The sequence below is a fragment of the Drepanopeziza brunnea genome (genome assembly GCF_022702325.1).
Source record: "Drepanopeziza brunnea f. sp. 'multigermtubi' strain 214-2 chromosome Unknown ctg19, whole genome shotgun sequence".
NCBI lineage: Eukaryota > Fungi > Ascomycota > Leotiomycetes > Helotiales > Drepanopezizaceae > Drepanopeziza > Drepanopeziza brunnea.
The window spans coordinates 3195947-3215863 of NW_027094082.1; the positions used below are offsets into that span (position 1 = coordinate 3195947).

The 19917-nt window shown below is 49.3% G+C and overlaps 5 protein-coding genes across 5 annotated transcripts; 3 read left to right on the forward strand and 2 right to left on the reverse strand.

Annotated features, from left to right (window-relative positions):
* Window positions 1-371: 371 nt before the first annotated feature.
* L3040_009580 (uncharacterized protein) lies at window positions 372-692 on the forward strand (the record flags this gene model as incomplete). The annotated part of the gene is made up of 1 exon (XM_066156020.1): window positions 372-692. The coding sequence occupies one exon, from the start codon at window positions 372-374 to the stop codon at window positions 690-692; it is 321 nt and encodes a 106-aa protein (XP_066010288.1).
* A 1449-nt stretch (window positions 693-2141) lies between these two features.
* Window positions 2142-4448, forward strand: L3040_009581 (uncharacterized protein; the record flags this gene model as incomplete). The annotated part of the gene is made up of 2 exons (XM_007293305.1): window positions 2142-2677; window positions 2729-4448. 2 exons carry the CDS (start codon window positions 2142-2144, stop codon window positions 4446-4448), a joined length of 2256 nt encoding a protein of 751 aa, XP_007293367.1.
* A 2407-nt stretch (window positions 4449-6855) lies between these two features.
* L3040_009582 (uncharacterized protein) lies at window positions 6856-11515 on the forward strand (the record flags this gene model as incomplete). The annotated part of the gene is made up of 10 exons (XM_066156021.1): window positions 6856-8516; window positions 8563-8602; window positions 8656-8724; window positions 8778-8991; window positions 9121-9290; window positions 9339-9478; window positions 9531-10101; window positions 10154-10573; window positions 10634-10975; window positions 11060-11515. The coding sequence occupies 10 exons, from the start codon at window positions 6856-6858 to the stop codon at window positions 11513-11515; spliced, it is 4083 nt and encodes a 1360-aa protein (XP_066010289.1).
* Window positions 11516-12523: 1008 nt separating this feature from the next.
* On the reverse strand, window positions 12524-13344 carry L3040_009583 (uncharacterized protein; the record flags this gene model as incomplete). Its single annotated transcript, XM_007293303.1, has 2 exons — window positions 12524-12782; window positions 12908-13344. The coding sequence occupies 2 exons, from the start codon at window positions 13342-13344 to the stop codon at window positions 12524-12526; spliced, it is 696 nt and encodes a 231-aa protein (XP_007293365.1).
* A 1492-nt stretch (window positions 13345-14836) lies between these two features.
* L3040_009584 (uncharacterized protein) lies at window positions 14837-16234 on the reverse strand (the record flags this gene model as incomplete). Its single annotated transcript, XM_007293302.2, has 2 exons — window positions 14837-15300; window positions 15421-16234. 2 exons carry the CDS (start codon window positions 16232-16234, stop codon window positions 14837-14839), a joined length of 1278 nt encoding a protein of 425 aa, XP_007293364.2.
* Window positions 16235-19917: the final 3683 nt, after the last annotated feature.

The window sequence follows — 19917 nt, forward strand, 5'->3', positions numbered from 1 at the left end:
CAGAACACCAAGCGAGGCAGCCAAATCGACCATATTCGCCGATATTTAATGAACACTCTGAATGACCACCGGTTCAGGGAAACTATACAAAAGCCCTCTCATTCTCTCATCACGAACCCTTGAAGACCACCCACTCAGTCTCTACAGACCAGACAATGAAGAGGTTTATAACTACAAGTCAAGTCAACCCAATCCATACTCGCCCATCAACAACACCACCATCGCCCTCTCTTCGTCACACCCACCAGATATCACCCACCAGCCAACATCTACTATCAGCACCCACTGTGCCGTCTACTACATCCCAAAACCTACCTCAACCCGCCGCCCATCAGATATCACCCCCCAGCCAACTATCACCACCACCACCCATGCCGTCAACCACATCCCAGACCCCACCTCAACCCGCTGCCGCCTCCAAAAAATCAGAAAAACTTCGAGTTGGCCTCGCGCGCTTACTCGCCGCCTCGCGAGCCGAGGACCGAGCTACACTGCTGGACTTCATCACCAGGTACGAGCTTGTCCCCGCCAACCCCTACTGGATGTACTTGCAGCTGTCAAACGGCCGTGTGTGTCACGTTCAGGACGCTGCGATGTTATTCCGCGAGGCGAGCATGAGGGAGCGAAGCGATTTTGCAAGATGGTCGCTAGTATTGATGGAGCTGCTTCGGGAGAAGGGGCTTATTGGTTGATGTGGAGCTTCTTGGGGAGAGGTGAAATGGTGGAGGATCTGTGACTAGGTTTCGACGCCCAAGATACAATGAAGAAATTTATTTTTACAACCCCCCTCCCTCCCCCCATTTTCTTCACAAAAAGGTCATTAATTAACAAATTCGTGGCCTTTTGAAGCGCGTCTATGTATCAGAATCCTAGCCTCTGCTGAAGAGACGAATTGGAGCTTTGAGGAGCTGTGAGGAGCTTTGAGGTGCACCAGCTACCGGTAGTAAGCCAGCCATTTCACCATCTTCAATCTATCTAGTATAGAGAATCAATAAGTCTTATAGTCGCTACGTAAGACTTATCATTCTTTGTGTATCATCAAGGTTCTAAAATCATCATCATCCATTGCTGTAACTTATTGTCGCCACTGATCATAGAAAGATATACTCATCTTTTTATCGTAATATGGTAATCCAAAGGAGCTCTGCCTGGTACGAAACGAATGTGCAAAGGAGAAAGAAATTTGATACTAGATGATACCTTTCCTCAAAGTCTTGGTTGGAAATATTCGAAACTATCAAAGCCACTCACTCGATCAAGGTTTGGAAGTCAATATTGACTCGCTTTCAGCCTAGTCACGTGAACGTATCCAGCCTTGCGCCACTTTGATTGAACATTTCCAGACGGGTCGCATCATGCGATCTTCAGAACAAAACTCCGAAGCAACAGCGTCATGAAGATGGAAATGAACTTATCTTTGATACACTAAACCTGACGGCGTCCCAATTGCTGAAGCAACGCCTCGCGCCGCCCGCAAAAGGCCTCGAAACCTACTTTTCCATCGACTACAACTGCTCTGGTCCTGCAGGCAGCCGAACCTTCCGCATTGATCCACGAGCTCTGTTGACATTCTTTCGGGGCGCAAGTCTCACGGGCTCGCTTTGTGACAGACAATAGGATCCGCTGCCAGAAGCTCCTCAAGACATCCAAGCAGCGCGTCTTTGACGTCGCTTACGGCTCGTGGCTCATTTAAATAGCGACCACGATATCTCTTCTAATTCCTCTTCCTTCCTTTCCTATCCCCTCTGCCCATCTGAAGGCCTTCTGCTTCCCTCGGGCGCAAACTGGAATTTTTACCTTGCCCTTACCTTACTGACCTTACCTCACTCACCTTACCTCACCTTACCGACACGACACGACGACAAGTGATCTCGTCGAGTGGGTGGGTATCGCAGGGACGGGGCCTTGGAGCAAAGCAACGCATCTCAACGCATCTCAACGCAGCCTTCCGTCAGCCTCGACCCGGTCCGGTCTCGTCTCCTCCTCGCCGGCTTCGTGGATAGTATCTTCTTCCCACTGCCGGCTGGAGAGTGAATTTCTCTGCAGTCAGTATCTACGACCGCCTGGCACAGAATCTTCCCTATCCCCAGACCCTGACCACCGCATCAGATCGATCGCTTGTCACCTCACTGGCGCTCCACATGGCTCCTACAAATCCCCGAAAGAGACCCGCGCCGGGATCAATGCCCGCCCACAACACCCAGATGCCCCAGACACAATCCCAATCCCAATCACAATCCCAATCCCAATCCCAGTCCCAGTCCCAGTCCCACGCTGCACACAGTCAGACCTCGAATGCCGACTACCTCTCCTGGAATCAGCAGCCCGACAATACAGGCTACCCAGAGCCGGCGGGCTACAATACCGTGAACAATTACGCAGGCGCTGGCATGTCGCAACCCCCATTCGAACAGTCCGTCCCTGCTGCCTCGACCCAGCTGGCGCGCCGGCCTGTGAATAATCGCCAGCTCATTTCCAATGCGCAGCGAGTGCAGTACGACAACTCAGCCGACGCGTGGGGCCAGTTTGGGGACGAGCCGACACCGGATCCGAACAGCTCGGGGGCCATAGAGGAGAGCGACAGCATTGAGCGGCTGGAAGAGAGGGCTGCGGCCGCAAAGAGAGACTCGCAGTCGAAACGAAAGCAGATCCCTCCGTTTGTCCAGAAACTAAGCAGGTCAGCGGCCCTACCCTCCCCCAAGTTTGTTTGCTTGCTAACCACAATCAGTTTCCTCGACGGCGCAAAGAACACCGAGCTCATTCGATGGTCCGACCGAGGCGACTCATTCGTGGTGCTGGACGAAGATGAGTTTGCTAAGACGCTGATACCCGAGCTGTTCAAACATAATAACTATGCGTCCTTCGTCCGGCAGTTGAACATGTATGGATTCCACAAGCGGGTTGGACTGTCGGACAACTCGATGAAAGCAAGTGAGCGGAAGAACAAGAGCCCCAGCGAGTACTACAACCCATACTTCAAGCGCGGCCATCCGAATCTACTCTGGCTGATCAACAAGCCAAAGGGTGGCCATGCGAAGAACAAGAAGTCGAGAGTCAAGAATGAGGATGGGCCAGACGGCGAGAGTGACGATGATGGGAAGGATGTGGAGGAGATCTATGGAAATAACATGCAGCAATCGAGAGCCATCTCAGCTGTCCCTGAAGCCGGACCTCTACAGCGACGGGATATGGCGGCGCTTCAGAACCAGCTGTCAGAAATCCAAAAGCAACAGACTACGATCACAAATGCCATCGCTCGTCTACGCAAGGACCACAACAATCTCTTTGATCAGTCGATAGCCTTCCAGTCCCAGCATGACAGACATGAGAACTCTATCAATGCCATCCTCACATTCCTGGCAACTGTCTACAATCGGAGTCTGGATGGACAAGGACCTCAAAATATTGCTCAGATGTTCGCCAATGGGATACCCCACAACGACCAGCAGAACCAAGGAAGTGTGGTGGATATTGGAGATGTCTCAAATCAAGCCCAGGAGCAAGCGGGAAGTTTGAGTCCCAGCCGACGACCGCAGCGGCTACTGATGGCCCCACCGAAACCTGGAGGACAAGCAGCCACAGCTACGCCATCTGCTGGATCTACACCTCAGCCCCAGTCACAAAACTATCAAAATACAGCCCGCTCTGCCACGATCGAGGAGCTGTTTGATTCGCCCTCCGATTCGACCAACGTTAACATGGACTACAAGCCTGACATAACCAGACCCGAGATGAGCCGCCATGCCATCCCCCAGCAAAATATGATGATGAACATGATCCAAGACAGTAACGCTCAGAACAGCCCTAACAATGGCGCTCTCCATTTCCCGGAAATGCTCTCGCATTACGAGAATTCCAACGGGAACTCACCTCTCACGTCCGAACAACGCAACAGCATGCTCAATATGATAGCCAATTCGTCCTCGGCAGGTGGAAATAATAATGCCCTGACAAGCCCTCCGCCGCTTGCGCCTCTTTCACTTCAAGAGCTGGGCTATACGCAGAAGGAAATCGATGATTTGATGCGTCTGCAATCCGATCAAGAGCGCAGCATCAACGAAGTCAAGACTGCCCTCGCCCCACTCAGTCCTTCGGGCTCTATCCGTGGCATGGACGGCGGCTCGTACCTCAACAATATGGGCTCCCCGGTTGACCCGAACGTGTCAAACCTCGACCTGGACCAGTACCTCAACACAGGCGAGTTCTACACGGGCAACAGTCCAATGGCGACCCAGAACGACTATGACTTTAACACCTTTGGTGATGCGAGTGGAATAGGGGAGAGCAATTTCAATGTGGGGATGGGTGGCGGGCTTCATAGTGGAGGGCAAATTGAGAGTTTGCATGGCAGTGCGGATCACACGCCGGAGGTTGGCACGCCAGAAGAAATGAATGGTGTGATAGGGGTACGGAGTCCTGAGACTAGCAAGAGACGACGGAATCATTAATGCGTCTCAGGCGGGGCGGTTTGTTTTCACGAAGAAACTGGCGTTTGGAAGATCTCTATTCCCATGGCGTACGTGGTGTTTTTTTTTTTTGGCTCTGCGGCGTTCAGAGTAGATGAAAAGAAAGGGCAGGCATGATATCACGAGCGAGGCGGGTTTAGAAAAGCTCAAGCGTGGGGGGTTTGGGGGATGGGGGGATGGATAGGCTGAAGGTTGGATGGATGGATGGGGGGGAGGGGGGGGGTTGATTGGGATTGGTTTTTATTTCTCTTCTCTCTTCCTCCCTATCTCCTCCAAGGTAGGTAAAGGACTAGGACAAGGACGGAAAAGCTATTATAGGTGGTGAAACTCTTGGAGGTAGGGTAGATACGGTTATGTGAGATATCTTGTGAATATAAAAAAATTGTTCATACGTTGTTGAGTATACATATCTCTGTCTCTCTCGCAATTGCTATTTGGGAATAGCTCTCGCCAGCTTGGAATGAATGGCTCTTGGGTCCCGGTAGAGGGAGGGAGCTGGCTATTTATCTGTCCTCTTTCTTTTTTGGGTGGGAGGGAAGGGGGGAAGGAGGGTTGGCGCAAATCCATACAACTACTGATATGCTTTCTTTCTTTCACTACCTACCTATGCCTTCTTCGTTATGTCAGGTTACGGTTCGGCAAGGCAGTTAGGATAGATACCTAGGTAGGATTACGAGCTTAGGTCTCCCTCCCCTTCTCTTTTCTTCATTCAATCACGAACAACAGTCCAACAATCCACCCCCTCCTCCCCATATCCATCCCCCCTTCTCTTGCGGGGTGGAAGCGGAAGCATTGAAAGATCGATTGACGAGCCTTGGTCTAGTTCCTCCTCGAAAGGGAGCGTCAGCGCTACCTAATCGAACTCACGCCTCACAAATTCTTTGGGGGGGAAGGGGGTGTTATTTAGATTCAAGTACAGTCCTGCCTGGCACATACGACCATAGACTGAGGAGAATTGGGCATCCCGTTCGCTCTGCCATACACAAGCCTCAGATCGGCAGATTAGTAGTTGGGTGGGTGACCACCAGCGAATACCTGCTGTTGTATGTTTTGGAATGTTTTTTTTTCTTATACTTTCCCTCCCCCCCACTGATACAGTACTGTAACATATCGAAAGTATAAATCTGCAAGGGATCTTACCAGGGCTTAAACCAATCAACTTCTAAGAATCCAGCCTCGAGAAGTACTACGTATCTGTAGGTCGGTATTAAGTCTGTGCAATTGAGTTGACAGGGCTCTGAGCCATTCAGAAACCACCGCTCTACGATTTATGGGCCTAAACTGGGTCCGACACTTGAACATGGGCGGAGTATGTTTTTTTTATGTTTTATTGTATGTTTTTCTGCGAAAATCCACCATCCCCTTCTCCAATCCTCCAATCCTCCATTCCATCCAAATACGGAGCATCAACTCTTAAATTAACAATTAAAATGCCGATCACTCAATCAATAACCCACTCATCTATCTAGATCCCTAACAAAACTGATTAGCTGTTGGCTTCTACACCGTTTTAGTCCCGTTCCCGTTCCCCCCGATCACGCCGTTCCTCCTTCAAGCGCCCTGGCGTTCCAGTCTACGGATTACGTCTACGGGCCGGGCCGATCCGCGCCCATGCTCAGATCTCAGATCTCACCTACCTACCTATTTTATGAATCGGCTTTGCGCTTGATTTAAGCGAGCTTTAGTGAATAATTAGTTAATAAGATCTAGTGAGTGAAATACAAGCGAGATTATTTTTGATTCTCAATCGCCGGCGGCCTCAGATTGATTCAGCTATCAGCTTATACGTTTTCTTCTTCTTTCTCTTTGCTTTTCTGTTCTTTCCTTTTGGCAATAGAAGTTTTTTTTTTTCTCCAAGAGTGAACTGAGCCGTGCTCAGTGAGTACAGCCATTTTATCCTGTTTTGACCCTTTACTTTGAAGATTTAATAGCGGACTTTTGATCGTGACATTTCTGGCTTCTATACCAGGCCCTGGCTCATGATTTTTGAGAAGCGTGGAAGTGGTTTCCGACTTCGCTTACGATTAGTAAGTAAACACGGGCTAGGTCGTTGCTTGACGATGCTCTTATGAGAGGCTTGATACGAGTCTCGGGTCTTCTAAGATTTCTTCATTGCTGTCTCTTAAATCAATCATAAACAATCATCCGTCTTGGAAAGAGAAACCGCCCTTTCTGTTTTATTTACAGAATCATGTGACGCTGCTGGCTGAACACCCCGCAATCAGGGTAACACCAAGACCCTTGCTAGTCTGTGGAGCTGGGAGGCGGCTGCATCTCGTCGATTTAGAGGCCGTCAACTTCATCGCGATGCGATACCTCATACGAAGTCTCCTATTGTGCTGTAAAGGCATTCCCGGAGGATTCACGCTCTTACCAATCGCTGATATTGATGGCATCTTACTATCAAGACGATGAGGTCGATGACCGAGACCGGAGACGTCGTGGTACAGCTCCTACACATCGTCACAAACAACCAGTGCGCTTTGCAAGTCCAGTGGCAGAGCCTGAATCTTATCGCTGGAGACGTCCAGAACAGCGACGGCCATATGCTCGGTTCCCTTCAGAGGATCTCGTTGGGAGCGAAACAGAGAATCGCACCAGCCGTTCGAAGAGTCCCACTCTTCAGGAAAATAACAGACAGACAAGTTCGCCCTCTCCTATTCCGAAGCCCGAACCAGCTGGTAGGAGTGAGACTGTATCACCAGAAAGGTCCACCGACCGGCCAATATCACCAGTAAAAGACGCTGCGTGGGAACCTCGTTCTCCACAGGTGCCAGAAAGAGCATCGAGTGAAGGTTCATGGAACGCCAGAAATGCTTTCTACCCCCCAGGCTACTCTGAATACTCAGATGATGATTTCAATGTTCGGGTTCGACGAGATCGCAGCTCTCCAGAACCTCCATATCGATCGTCTTCCCCTCCCGTAGCACTTCAAAGCGGGAGTGGCTACTACAGTGTAAACGATCACAAATTCTGGACTGCAACGGAAGCTTTTCAAGATGTGCATCGTGGGCGCAAACGTGAACGCGGACAGGAATGGGCGAAATCCTACAGCGGTGCATCTGGGCCCAGTCTCCCTAGTCCAATTCGCTCTCAGCATCGATATCGCTCCACCGCTGGTCCTGTACCATCGAGAGGGACAAGCTTCTATGACGAAGATGAAGATTTAGACGTGAGAGTCCGAACGCGGGAGCCATACCGTCCTATCTCGTTTGTCTACCCTGAACGTCGCACTCGCACGACGCCACGAACTCTACCTTCCCGAGGAACTAGCAGGTATGAAGCATCGGAAGATGAGCTCGATATTGGAGAGAGGAGAGGTCAGGATATTCCTGCCAAAGTCATCTATTCAGAGCATCGACATCGTCCATTCCCTCGACCGTACTATCCACCCCCAGAGATAAATCCTAGCCCGCGGCGAAGCAGGCGAGAAATCTCACCAGAGCGATCTTTCAGTAATAATAATCGTTATTACATTTATTATGGAAATGATCAGTATGGGAACTACTCTCACGACAGAAGAAGCCGGTCTAGATCTCCATCCGCTCCTGTACCACCGGCGGCAGCACCTGTCATCATTAACAATCGGATATACAACGACATCGATAACGACGACTACCTCAGTCTCGGCCCCGCTACAACTGCTACGGGCCGAAGTAGACCAATCATAAGCACTGCACCGCTTCCAGTGAAGAATCATATCTATAAAGATTACGCTGATGAGGATTATGATGCATTGGTCACTCGTCTAGGTGAACCAGATCTTGGGTTTATTACTCAAGCCTACCAGTTCTCACTCTCGCGTCACAGCAAGAGCCTGCAAGGTAGCGATAGCGATCTCGGTTCTATTTCTGATACATCTGAGAGAGATGAGCCGCGCGCACAAGAGAATTCCAAGAAAGCATCTGAATCCGGGAAAACATACAATATGCTCCGTTCTCAGTACATTGGCGAAGGTGCGATTGGTAGACCTCACTCTGTGCAGCTAACATTGATGCCTGAACCTGTTTCCACTCATCTAAAAAGAGTTTCTCCTGTCTTCAGATGGGTGTAAGTCATTGATCATCTAAAAATTTCCGGCAACTGATTTGAGTAGGCATTTCGAAGACAAGAATATGGATTTTGAACACTTCGAAGTATTTCTACCTGTGGTCACTTCTCCGGACCCAGAAACTGACCCATGATATAGAATAACACGCTCAACATTCCCGGACTCACAAGTCTGGAGCAAAGTTCCATTTCGAAATTACTCGGTCGTGTTAGGAAGGGGTGGGACAAGCCTCTACAAACAGCAACCAAAACTAAAGCCAGATATATGGTGCCTTCATTCCTGCAGGACAACTTGTCAGAGGAGAAGATATCGAAGACTTCAAGAATGAGAACAATATCGTGGGTTTGCCTCCCATACTTCGTTTTGCAGCAATACTCCGCTCCCTCTGGATCAAGAGCCTCGTCTCATCCGATGAGAACCCTTCTCCAGGCAAGATTCGCCTTGACACGGAAGGAGAGAGACATGAAGCAGGCAGTACAAGGGCTGGGAAATACTCCACCTGAACACTGTTACTACATTGCGCAAGTCTGGTTTCTCATCATTGATGACTGCAGGTACAGCCTTGCTATGGTGTTCAATCCTCGCACTGACATGTGCACTTAGCCATGATTGTATCTTGCGCTCGCCCTTCCATGACCGCTCTGCGGGGGGATTCAATTTCAGTCCTTCCCCCACCGGAACCAGAAAGTCCCTTGCTCTCTCCAAACATTCTTGTCTCCACAAAGAGTTCTCTCCTCTGGGCGCTACCGCTGGAAGAATGCCAAAGTTGGTTTGTAAGTTAATCTCCCTCAAAACGAAATCGAAATCCTTACCTCAGCCAGGCTTTTACGTCGCATTTTTTGGAATATTGGCCGCTACAGGCGGCTATTACATACTCAGGTAAATCAATCGTGGCTGAAGATTGGCCGAGACTTCTGTTACTCGCGAAGAAAGCTACGATTCGCCTCTCTTTGGAGCTCCAGTAGGTCATTGCGTCCATCGCTAGTCGTTGGTGACGATACTGACGGAACAAGAATTCTTAAAAGGGTGGAACCAACACGAGGCACCCTGTTAGAGGACCCAACCTCCGAAGAAAGTGCGCACAAAGAGCGATCCGCGCCGAGTCCATCTCTCAAACCAAAAGATCACCAACGACACAAGAATAGACACAAGAACTCGTCCGAACGAAGCAAAGAAGAGTTCCACGTGTTCACGTGGATGAACTCCAACAACGAAATGCATAATGTGAGTCCCGGGATCACGGCTACCAATGTTGACTACATCCTATCAGGCTTTGAGAGTCAAGGGTTGGAGGATGATTTGAAAGAGATGGACGAGTACCTGAGCACCGAGATCAACCTTAGCCACCGCCTAATCTACAACGCCGCTCCGTCGAAGACTAGAGTGGAACTCTATGAATTGCTATCGAGTATGAGGAAAGAAGCTGTATCGGATGAAAGGTCCACAACGCCCCAAATCAAGGTATACGAAGCTGTGGTCGACGTGGTCAATGCAGCCGAGGTATTGTTTCGATTCTTCCTACCCTCGAACTACGAAGGCACTATGGTGAATAAGTACTGGGGAGCAGTGTACCAATTGCTGAAGGTGAGTGGGATCTAGTAGGAGCTTTGGATATCCTGGCTGAAACCCCTTACAGCTATCGCAATCAGGACGTCTCTCAGCGCGAAATGTTTCTGAAGTGTTGGATTCGCTCATCCTGCTCAATCAAAGCACCGTGCCCTTCGCAGAACTGTTCTCTCAAATGCCACTTGTAGAAAGATCCAATGCTCAGATCCCCGAAGAGCTTACAACAGCTTGGCTACACCTCGTTCTGGGGCTAGCCTCATGCCCCAAGGATCTGCGACTCTTTGATACGCAAATGACTACGTGTGTGGAGCTTGTAGAACAAGGTATCAGGAAGGCTGTCATGGCTCTGACGAAACTTTATGAATTGCCGAACTACGCCGTCTTCCAGCCGTACGAGTTTGCCTTGTTGATCGCGTTCCAACTGTCTCGCGACGACGGCGGATCATCGACCGAAATATCCGACACCTATCTGGAATACTTAAAGTCCCTGGTAAGTCACGGCTATCTCCTTGTCCTCGGCAAGCAACCAAGTTGATATTGTTTCCGGCAGCAATCCGATATTGAAGCCAACCCACTCGATCGGAACCACCAGGATCGGATCGTCTGTCTGAAGCAAGAGATTGAAGTCATCAGCGAAACCTTGGACGTCCAGCAGTACATTCTGCGGCAAGCTCAACGCGGGTTCGGCGCCTCTCGCACTGCAGGGGCCCGTGAGGATGCCGACTATCCCAGCCACAAGCTGCCTCCGCCATATACGCACACGAGAAGTTTCCCAGCGCTGGAGTCGACTGGTATGCAAAGCCTCATCATCCAGGACAGCCTGGCACTGATAGAGAATCGCATCCGAGGCTTTAGAGAAATGCGTGAGATTGCATCCGAACTCGGAGACTGGGTATATACATATCCCCCCCCCCCCCCCGCCTCCCCTTCCCATATCAAGCAAGAGTAGGTTTCAAAGCTTACAGTAAGCGCCCAGAACATCCAAAAGATCGATTCCAACAAGGACCGCCAAGAGGCAGCCATCTACGCCTTCACCATCGTAACTATCATCTTCCTCCCGCTCGGCACCATCGCAGGCATCATGGGCATGAACACGGCCGACATTCGCGCCATGCCTTTCCGCCAGTGGGTGTACTGGGCCACCGCCCTCCCGCTGACCGTCACCGTCATCGTGCTCTGCCTGGCCTGGGCAGGCGAGCTGAACAACTTCTGGGCGGGCCTCCGCCGTCGGCTAATGTGGAAGAGGGACACCACTACCACCAGCAGCTTGCGGGATTACGCCACGGCTGCGAAGTATGCGAAGCGGTATGAAGAGACCATTGAACGGCGGACCGCGGGGTATGATGATCGGCGGCGGGAGCTCGTGAGGTCCAGGAGGAGGTCGGGTACGGATACGCTGTTTGGGAAGAGGGAGGAGAGGAGCTATGTCTGATTGATTGATTGATTGATTGATCAGCTCTCAAAATATCTATTCGAGGAGCTAGCAGCTCGCAGATCTTTGCTGCCGAGGTCTCAGATAGCTAGCTGCCAGGTCTAGACTTACTTACTTATATTAGCGGCGTGTATCTCTTACATCACATCTAATCTTGCAGCTGTTTAAACCCCAACCGCCCTTTGATCATGAGTGCTTCTGTATGTCTCTAGATTATGATTACATAGAAATTTCAAGAATCCGTCTATTCATTAGATTCTCCAGCCTTTTTCTCTCTCTCTTCTTTTTCTCTTTTTCTTTTTTCTTTTTTCTATTCTATTCTCGTCCTCTTCTTCTCAACCCTCCAAGTAAAGAAAACCTCGCCTCGCCAATCTCGTAATCTCGAAATCTCCTACTCAGCCTCATCCCATTCTAGCGCAATAAACATCTCCTAGAATCCAGTAATGAAATAGGTACGCGATACTTGATTTTTTTTTTTTTTTTTTTGAAAAAAGAAGAGGAAGAAGAAGAAAAAAAAGGGGGAAAGGGGAAAAAGGGGAAAAGGAAGAAGAAAAAAAAGAAAAAAAAGAAAAAAAAAAGAAAAAAAAAAGAAAAAAAGGGAGAAAAAAGGGCACCGGGGCGGGAGATTAGTAGATAGGTAGTTCGAGCGTGATACATGATACATGATACATCATATGTGAGCTAGATTTAACGAGAAGGCGAGGGAGAGGGAGATTGAGGATTTGTATGTGTATTGTTTATTTCTGTTTATGGCTATGTTTATCGATTTGATGGATAGGGTGTACAGTACTCGTCGGTTGCCTATGCAAGAAAGAGAAGAACGAAGAAAGCAAAGAGAGAGAGAGAGATTTTTTTTTAAACCATCCATAAGAACTTAAGACCTCATCCGAGTTATCTAATCTAATCCAATCCAATCCAATCCGAGTTAGAGTGTAGTAGAGGAGAATAAGGGTCCAGCCCCAACCAACCAATCAACCAACCAATCTCACCTCCCTCTCCCTCCACCTCCTACCCAATCAGGCATCCAAACCCCACAGCCCCCAGCCACATAAGAGCAAACAGCGACCAGCGAATCTCCTCTCGAGCCTCCCCCATCGAAGTCGATGGCGCACTACTACTACTACTACTGCTGCTGCTCGGCGTCCCAGAAGACAGAACTGCCTGAGCGGGACTGATGATTCCGCCTTGGATGCGGGTGGGGGCCACCGCTGCCGAAACGTCGGCGGCGGCGGCGATGTACATCTCGAGGGTCTTGGATGAGTCGGTGCTGGTGAGGGGGAGGGGGGTGAGGTTAGAAGGTGAAGAGTAAACAGATGGGGTGGGGGGGGGGGGGGTTGGGGGAGGGTAGGAAAAGAGAAGGAGGAGGAGGAGAAGAAGAAGAACAGAACCTACGGAGCATTAATCACACCAGCCATACCCCTCGCGCAGTGTCCCGGGGCCGCACAGTAGAACCAGATGGGCTTCGTATCGTTGACCGTGATGGTGAAGGTGTTCGCGTTCTCGCCCGCCGCGGTGGTCACGCCGCCGCTGAAGAAGCTTGTGGCGTTGAGCGGTTCGCACGGCTTGGCGAACGAGGACTGCGCGACGGAGTGGCGGGATGGGAAGAAGTGGAACTCGATTTTGTCACCGACTTGGGCTGTTATGGTGCTTGGGTCGAAGACGAGACCACTTTTTCCGACGGTTACGGAGTGGACGGGTGATGCAGATGAGGTTGCTGCTGCTGCGGCGGCGACGGCGGCGACGGTTGGGGTGGCAGCAGAGTTCCCGTAGTCATAAGCGAAAGCAACAAGAGCGGTGGAAAGGACGACGGCGAGAGTAGAGTATTGCATCTTGAAAGTAGGTCGATATGAATGTGTGGGTGTATTAAGAAAGATGGAAACTTCTAAAGTGAGACCAGCTGATTGAAGAGAATGGAAAGAAAGAGAATATTTGAGAGAGTGGAAGAATGAGACCGAGTAGTAGGAAGCATCGCTCTATTTATTCTCGAAGTGAGACTCGTCCAACTCTGTGTGACAAGCCGACTCTGACCTCCAAAGATTTTGATAGTACCAAGCTTTATTGGCACTTCAGGGATAGAGAATGAAAAAGAGCGGCGCCAGCCCGGGGGAAATGGACCAGCCGTCGAGAACCTATCCAGTATGGACCTTCAGCTGGAGTTCTGTCCACCCCTACGAAAATGGCTGACTCTGACGCAGATCTGGAACTCCTCAATTCTCTCCATCAGCCCAACCACGGCCTTGGTCTCCACGGCTCGATCGTAGAGTTCTTTGCGTCCAGGACTTTGTACGATAATATTCGCCTGCCTTAAAGCATGATTGCAGCACGCAGCCTCCGTCTGACACCCTCGGATTCTTTCCCGGCCACTGGCCCAAAGATGAGGTATATATACAAATAACTGGCCTTCCTCGAACACTCGTCGAATGTTCAATCGCATTCAAAAACCCAACACAACAAAGTCACTTGACCACGTCCGTAGCAGCTTTGAGCAAGCATATCGAAGAACTGACAAACAAATTCCAAAAATAGAGCCCAAACAGAGGCTTACTTCCACTTCCCCGGCGCCCCAGCTAAACATCGACGAGAACGACGTCCAACGTCAACAGCCCGAAGACAGCGGCAGGAACACGAAGACCGCAACACAAACATGAGACGACACCCTCTTACCGTCCCATTCTTCTCGATTCCTCCTTTCGCCCTGTCATCCAAAATAGACTCCCACGAATTGCAGCTCCAGCTTGCCGCTGCCGTGTTTCGGCTCAGTTGGCCTCGGTGGTGGATGGTATATGGTGGAGGCTGTGCTGGACGGCTGCAAGATCATGAGAGAGAGCGGAAGAGATAGCCACTGGCCGGTATATATTGACTGCGTACAGCCGTATCAGCCACTTTTTTTTTCGGCAGAGATGCTGGAGATGTTCTGGTCGGGGAATAATTTGCAGCTGGTTTTATGATCGTCTGAGGTTTGTTTTGAGTTTGATTTACTCACTGAATTAACCGAAGTGTCCACAGTCCAGCCACGGCGCTTAGGGCCGTCTGAGTCACGTGGATTCTTCGGACAACTGCATTTATATAATTGCATCTTCTTTGATCCGTTCCGCTCATCCTCGAGCTATATCGCATACTATCTATCACACTTCCAAAAGAAGCTGCAGCATTATGGTATAATAATTCAAAAAAGACCCCTTGTCTAGATCGCTAATTAAGCGAGGGCGGAAACCAGCAGGCAGAGGATATCGAAGGTAAGTCCTTGAGTATGATTTCCTATATATATCTACTGATAGGTACCTCTACCTCTAAGTCTCCCAGGAGTCTGCCGGCTCCCGTCTATATAATAACGTCGGCTTTGGACAACACCACCCTCTCGTTCAGATCCGTGTACACCACCAGCTGTGCCCCAACCGCCAACGTAATCCGTTTCCCCTCGAAATCCTCATCTTTCCTAACCGTCTCCACTTCCACCACCCGGTGCTCCGGATCTCTCATCGGGCTCCCGCGCCATGGGATTTCAATTTTGTGAGTCAACCTCATCGCCCTCAATTCCAGCGCCAGCGCCTGCGCAGCTCGACACACTCTCGCGAAGCCGGCCTGCGCGTCGGGCGTCGTGTCGACCTGCATCTTCACCCGCACCGGTTCCATGAGCTGCATGATATCAGCGACGACCGACGCCAATCTTTCGTCTCCGTTGTGGTCAATATTGCTGCGGGAAGTCGCTTCCGGCACCGCCGCGATCTTCGTGCAGAGGTTCATCGTCAGGATGCGCCACTGGTTGCGCCAGATGCGACTATCGTCTAGAGCGCACACACGCGCACACACGGCCAAGAGTCAGTGATGCGGTATATACGAGGTTTGGGTGCATCTGGCACGGGGTACGGTAGGTAGTAGAATGATGATCCGGGAGACCGACTTACCGTCTTGATGATTCATCTCAACCTCCCCCTCGAACGCGCCGAGCATGGCTTCCATCTCGGTGGCACCGGTAACGTGGCCCAGGCCGTAGCACGGCACGGCAAAGAACTTCTCCCACACCAAGTGCATGACGGCCGCCCGCGACCGGTACAGCAGCTGTGCGGCCGAGTATCCCACCATCCACTGCTGCAAGAAATCTCGCTGGAGCGGCGTCGCCAGCTTGGGCATCAGCGGGGGATTCCTCAGGCGCGTCGAGAGGTCGGGTTCGGGGTAGTAGTACTTGTGTATAACCGCCTGCACCTCGTTCTGAACCTGCAGAAGCCCCTGGACCAGCGCATTCGTCCTCGACTGATCCGGCTCCGCAAAGCCGTGAGACGACCTCGTCTTGACCTCCTTCCACATTTCCATCTCCATTCGCGCCTTGACCTCATCCTGCCAAACCCGTTCAACCTCCTGCTTCAAGACCGCGACTTCGGCTTCCAGCTGCTTGCTGTTCCGGGCAGCGTCATGATCGCCGCCTGTTCGCTGACCAGCCTTGGGGACGTTTTTTCTTGTCAGTCGATCCAGCTCCCGATCCCTCTCGCTAATTTCCTTCCGCGCCTCTTCCAAATCGTTTTCCAGCGTCTGGATCCTGATGCGGTCGTTGTTCCCAGCCTTCCTCGTCCCATTCCCCCCCGTCCCAGACTTGGTTCCGCGGTTGCCCGTGTCCGGATTCGCTGGGACGGGAGACGCACCGCCGTGCGAATCGTGAAGCACGCTCTCGATTTCGCGGATGCTGTGCGCGATCTGGTTTCTGATGCTCTGTTTCGAGATCATTAGGGCCGCGAATGGGCTGCTCGACGCCATTCGTCTGTCTGCTAGCCTAGCTGAATATATATATTACCCTCAAGAACCTTTGAAGCAGGAAATCGATAGCCAAATTTAAATTCAAATATACAAAACAGACTTAACATCTATATAAAAAAGATCACTTCTCACAAAAGGAGAGAAAAAAAAAAGGTCAGAGTCCTTTTCTTTCTTCTACTCCATTTTTCCCCCCCATCTTTCTTTCTGCTATATCTTTTGAAAGACGGGGAAAAGGCTTTCTTTGTTTCGTTTGTGCGAGGAGCAAAAGAATAAAGGAGATTGAGTGAATGAACGAAATGGAAGCGGGATCTCCTTCCTCATCCGGCGACAAAACGTCATTGTTATCTTGCTATTTGTGTTCTTTTAGAGGATTTGAAGCGAAAAAAAAACCATAAAAAAATCTTCGTCGTCATACCTATTTCCATCTCTATAGATATATGAAGGATCTGAAAAAGTGTGTAAGTTCCATCCGCTGTGCTGTGTGTATTGTACGCTGCTTAGTATTTCGTTACCACAATCGAAAACACTACAACCATCCGAATACAGGAATGCACAATTTCATTTGCCCTGCAGAATCAAGCGAAGAAAACCATGGAACGCAATCCCAAAGATAGTAAAAATAAGACCCACAGGGCGACGAGGACATGTTTTGTTTCAGAGCACCGTCTTGCCGTATTTCATTCTTGCTTACCTTCGTACTCCGTATCGTCTCCGAAATTCAATATATTGAAAATAAAGAAGGAGGGGGGAGGGGGGAAAGCAAAGAGAAGAAGGGAGAAATAAAGTAAGAAGGTAGGGAAGTAGGTATTGGGGATTTAGAAGGACGAAATACAAGACCCGGAAAGTGGACTGAAGAAGATTGAATGAGATGCTTGATGAAACGAGAATAGATTGGATAAGAAAGTAAACGAGAGGAGGATATGTTTATCTACCGTATGTGATATATATAGATCGATCGGCTCGCCAGCTTGATCTGTACGTGCAAGATCCTAATCCGCCTGCGTGATCGTGATTGCGATTATGATTGTCCGTACCGTATAATAACTAGAAGGGTTGTCTGTTCGGTTGCACTGCTCCGGATGGATGTTGGGGATGTTGGGGTATATAATCCATTTTAGCCGGGCGGGCGATGCTGCAGGTTCCGCAGGCGGGCCGGGTAGGCGGGAAGGCGGGTAGGCGGGTACTTATTGGCGGGGAGCGGGGGACGGGGGGCGGGGGCGGGGGGGCTTGGGGGCGGAGGGCTGGGGGGAGGGGAATTGTGGGGGCTGGAATTTGGATTTGGGTCTAGACTCTAGACGGATGGAAAACGAAATCGAATGCGATGAAATCGGATAAGATGGGGAAAGGAAATAAGGATACGAAACAGAAAAGAAGGAGGAAGGAAGGAAGGAAGGGAGGAAGGAAAGAAGTGCTTATTAGAGTTTTCTGGATCGAGTCCTGTGCTACTTGTGTGTTTGTACTGTGTAAGTAGGGGTATGTGGAAATGGAGATGGAAAAAAGAAGAAGTGTATTTATTACATTACTGCTGCCAGGAGGATATGAGTACGGAGTACAATATATATTTATCAGCTCTTTTAGTTTATCCTTAAGTAGTTGGTTAGTGCATATACAACTGGCATATGAAGAAAAATATGAAGGGGCTACAAATTTATTTGGATGTGCTTTTTATCCGTTTTTATGTATAGAGTACATATACAAACAATACAATATACCACGGTACAGGCCTAAGTATTACCCCTCGAGGGTGCCTTAAAAGTTTAGTTTCCACTTTAAGCCCCCTGTTTTCCATACCCTCGAGGGGTAATACTTACGCCTGCGACGTAGTAGTATACCATCAACGGATCGAGTAGGTAAATAAGTAGGTAATTAGTTGACAGGTGAGTACAATAAAGTAGCGAATGAATGGCTGGCTCTGCTTGCTTACTCGCTTGATCTTCGAAGCCGACAGAGCCGATCGAATCGTAGCTGTAATAGGGGATACCCCTTTTCCCTTCCTTTCTTTCATTTTTTTCTAGGGATCGGTTGGCTGAGAGAGTTAATGGACACCTTTAGCATAAATTTTCACGATACTTCGGCAGGGAGACTGAGCAAGTTTTCGCTCAATGAGAAAGCGCGCTCCAAGACCCTCGATCCATTGTGTGGCGAAAGCTCCGTAGGGAAGAGCGAAAAGGTTTTCATCCTGAAAACAAGTTGCAAGACTTGCAAATTTTTTCAAGTTGAGAATCTTCGACTCTATGTAGTGGTACTTAGACTGAACTTTATACGTAAACAGTTAAGATCGAACTATAACCGATGCCGCTATATACGTAGTAGTACGTAGTACGTAGTAAAAAGGGGCTAAAACTCATGAAAATCAAGAAAGTTCTGATATCGCTATATTAAGTATAGCCAGATTGAAACCTGCTGCTACCAAACCTCTTTGCCTCCGAGAGCTCCACAGCCAACCAGTAAGTAAAAAACGCCCCTGTCCTACTCCTGATGATTTATGCTAAAAGACTCTAATTGGCAGAGAGGCAAAGCATATTGTAGCATAGTTATCGTACTGAGTCATCCTAAATATAGAGTCAGCGCCATAGCTAAGATTTTACTATGGTGGACAGTTTCAAAGATAACTATCATTAACCTTCCAACTTGTTTGGTATTAAAGGCAGTGTTATCTCAACTTGCGGATACTATATTCGGGTTAGTTGAAGTGAAGATTCGAACTTAGTCCTTAGCCCGGCCCTCACCTGTCGTAGTACAAAGTATATCCTTAATTTCGTCTATCGCTTCCTCTTTAATGCAATTCTTTTGATTTAACATGATATTTACCGCCGCCCTTATTCGACTCGAGATATTTGAATGCATTTCCAACAGCTACATGATCAACCTTATAAAATCATTGCAAAACGATCAATAAACCTTCCATACAGACCCTCTATTCCCTACACTCGCAACCACCAAGCCCTACTCTCTGCACATTACGAATTTTACGAATTCACTACTTCTCTTGTCCTCTAAGTATACGTTAAGGTGGTCTACGCTATAAGTAGTACAACTATATTCGGTGAAGATAACTTAATTTGTGAACTCAGCTTTCGAAACCCATTTGCGCGATTTAATTAAGTGATGAATCGTGAAGATAACTCAGTTGTTAACCCCCAAGTTGCGTTAACTCAGTTTCGAAATCCCTCTACGGAGTACGGAAGGAACCGAGCGCATGTATGCGTGCATGCATCTCCAGCCGCGCCATGCATCTCAGCTGTGGGACAAGGCTGAGGAGCCCCAAATCAGCGGGTAAATACCAAAGTAAGAGACGAGGGATAATCAAAACATAGCCTGGATAAAACAAAATAATGATATGCAATGTCTCGTGACGGCATTGATGACTCTGATCGGATGGCTGAACTGACTGACCGATGAACTGACTGACTGACTGACTGACTTTGAATCTGCACCTAAGGTATATTCACGTTCAGGGGTTCGCTCGTCTATTTTGTTTGGTAGGTAGGTACTGTAAATAAATACACGGAAGAAAGATGAAAAAGGGGGAGTCGCTAATTAATGATTTAAGCGACTGAAGGCGAAGGCTCCACTTGCCATTTAAACGTCGTTACGCGAGAAAATAAGGAAACGCACAAGCTTCAAGAAAGAAGAAGAGAAGAAGGTAGAGA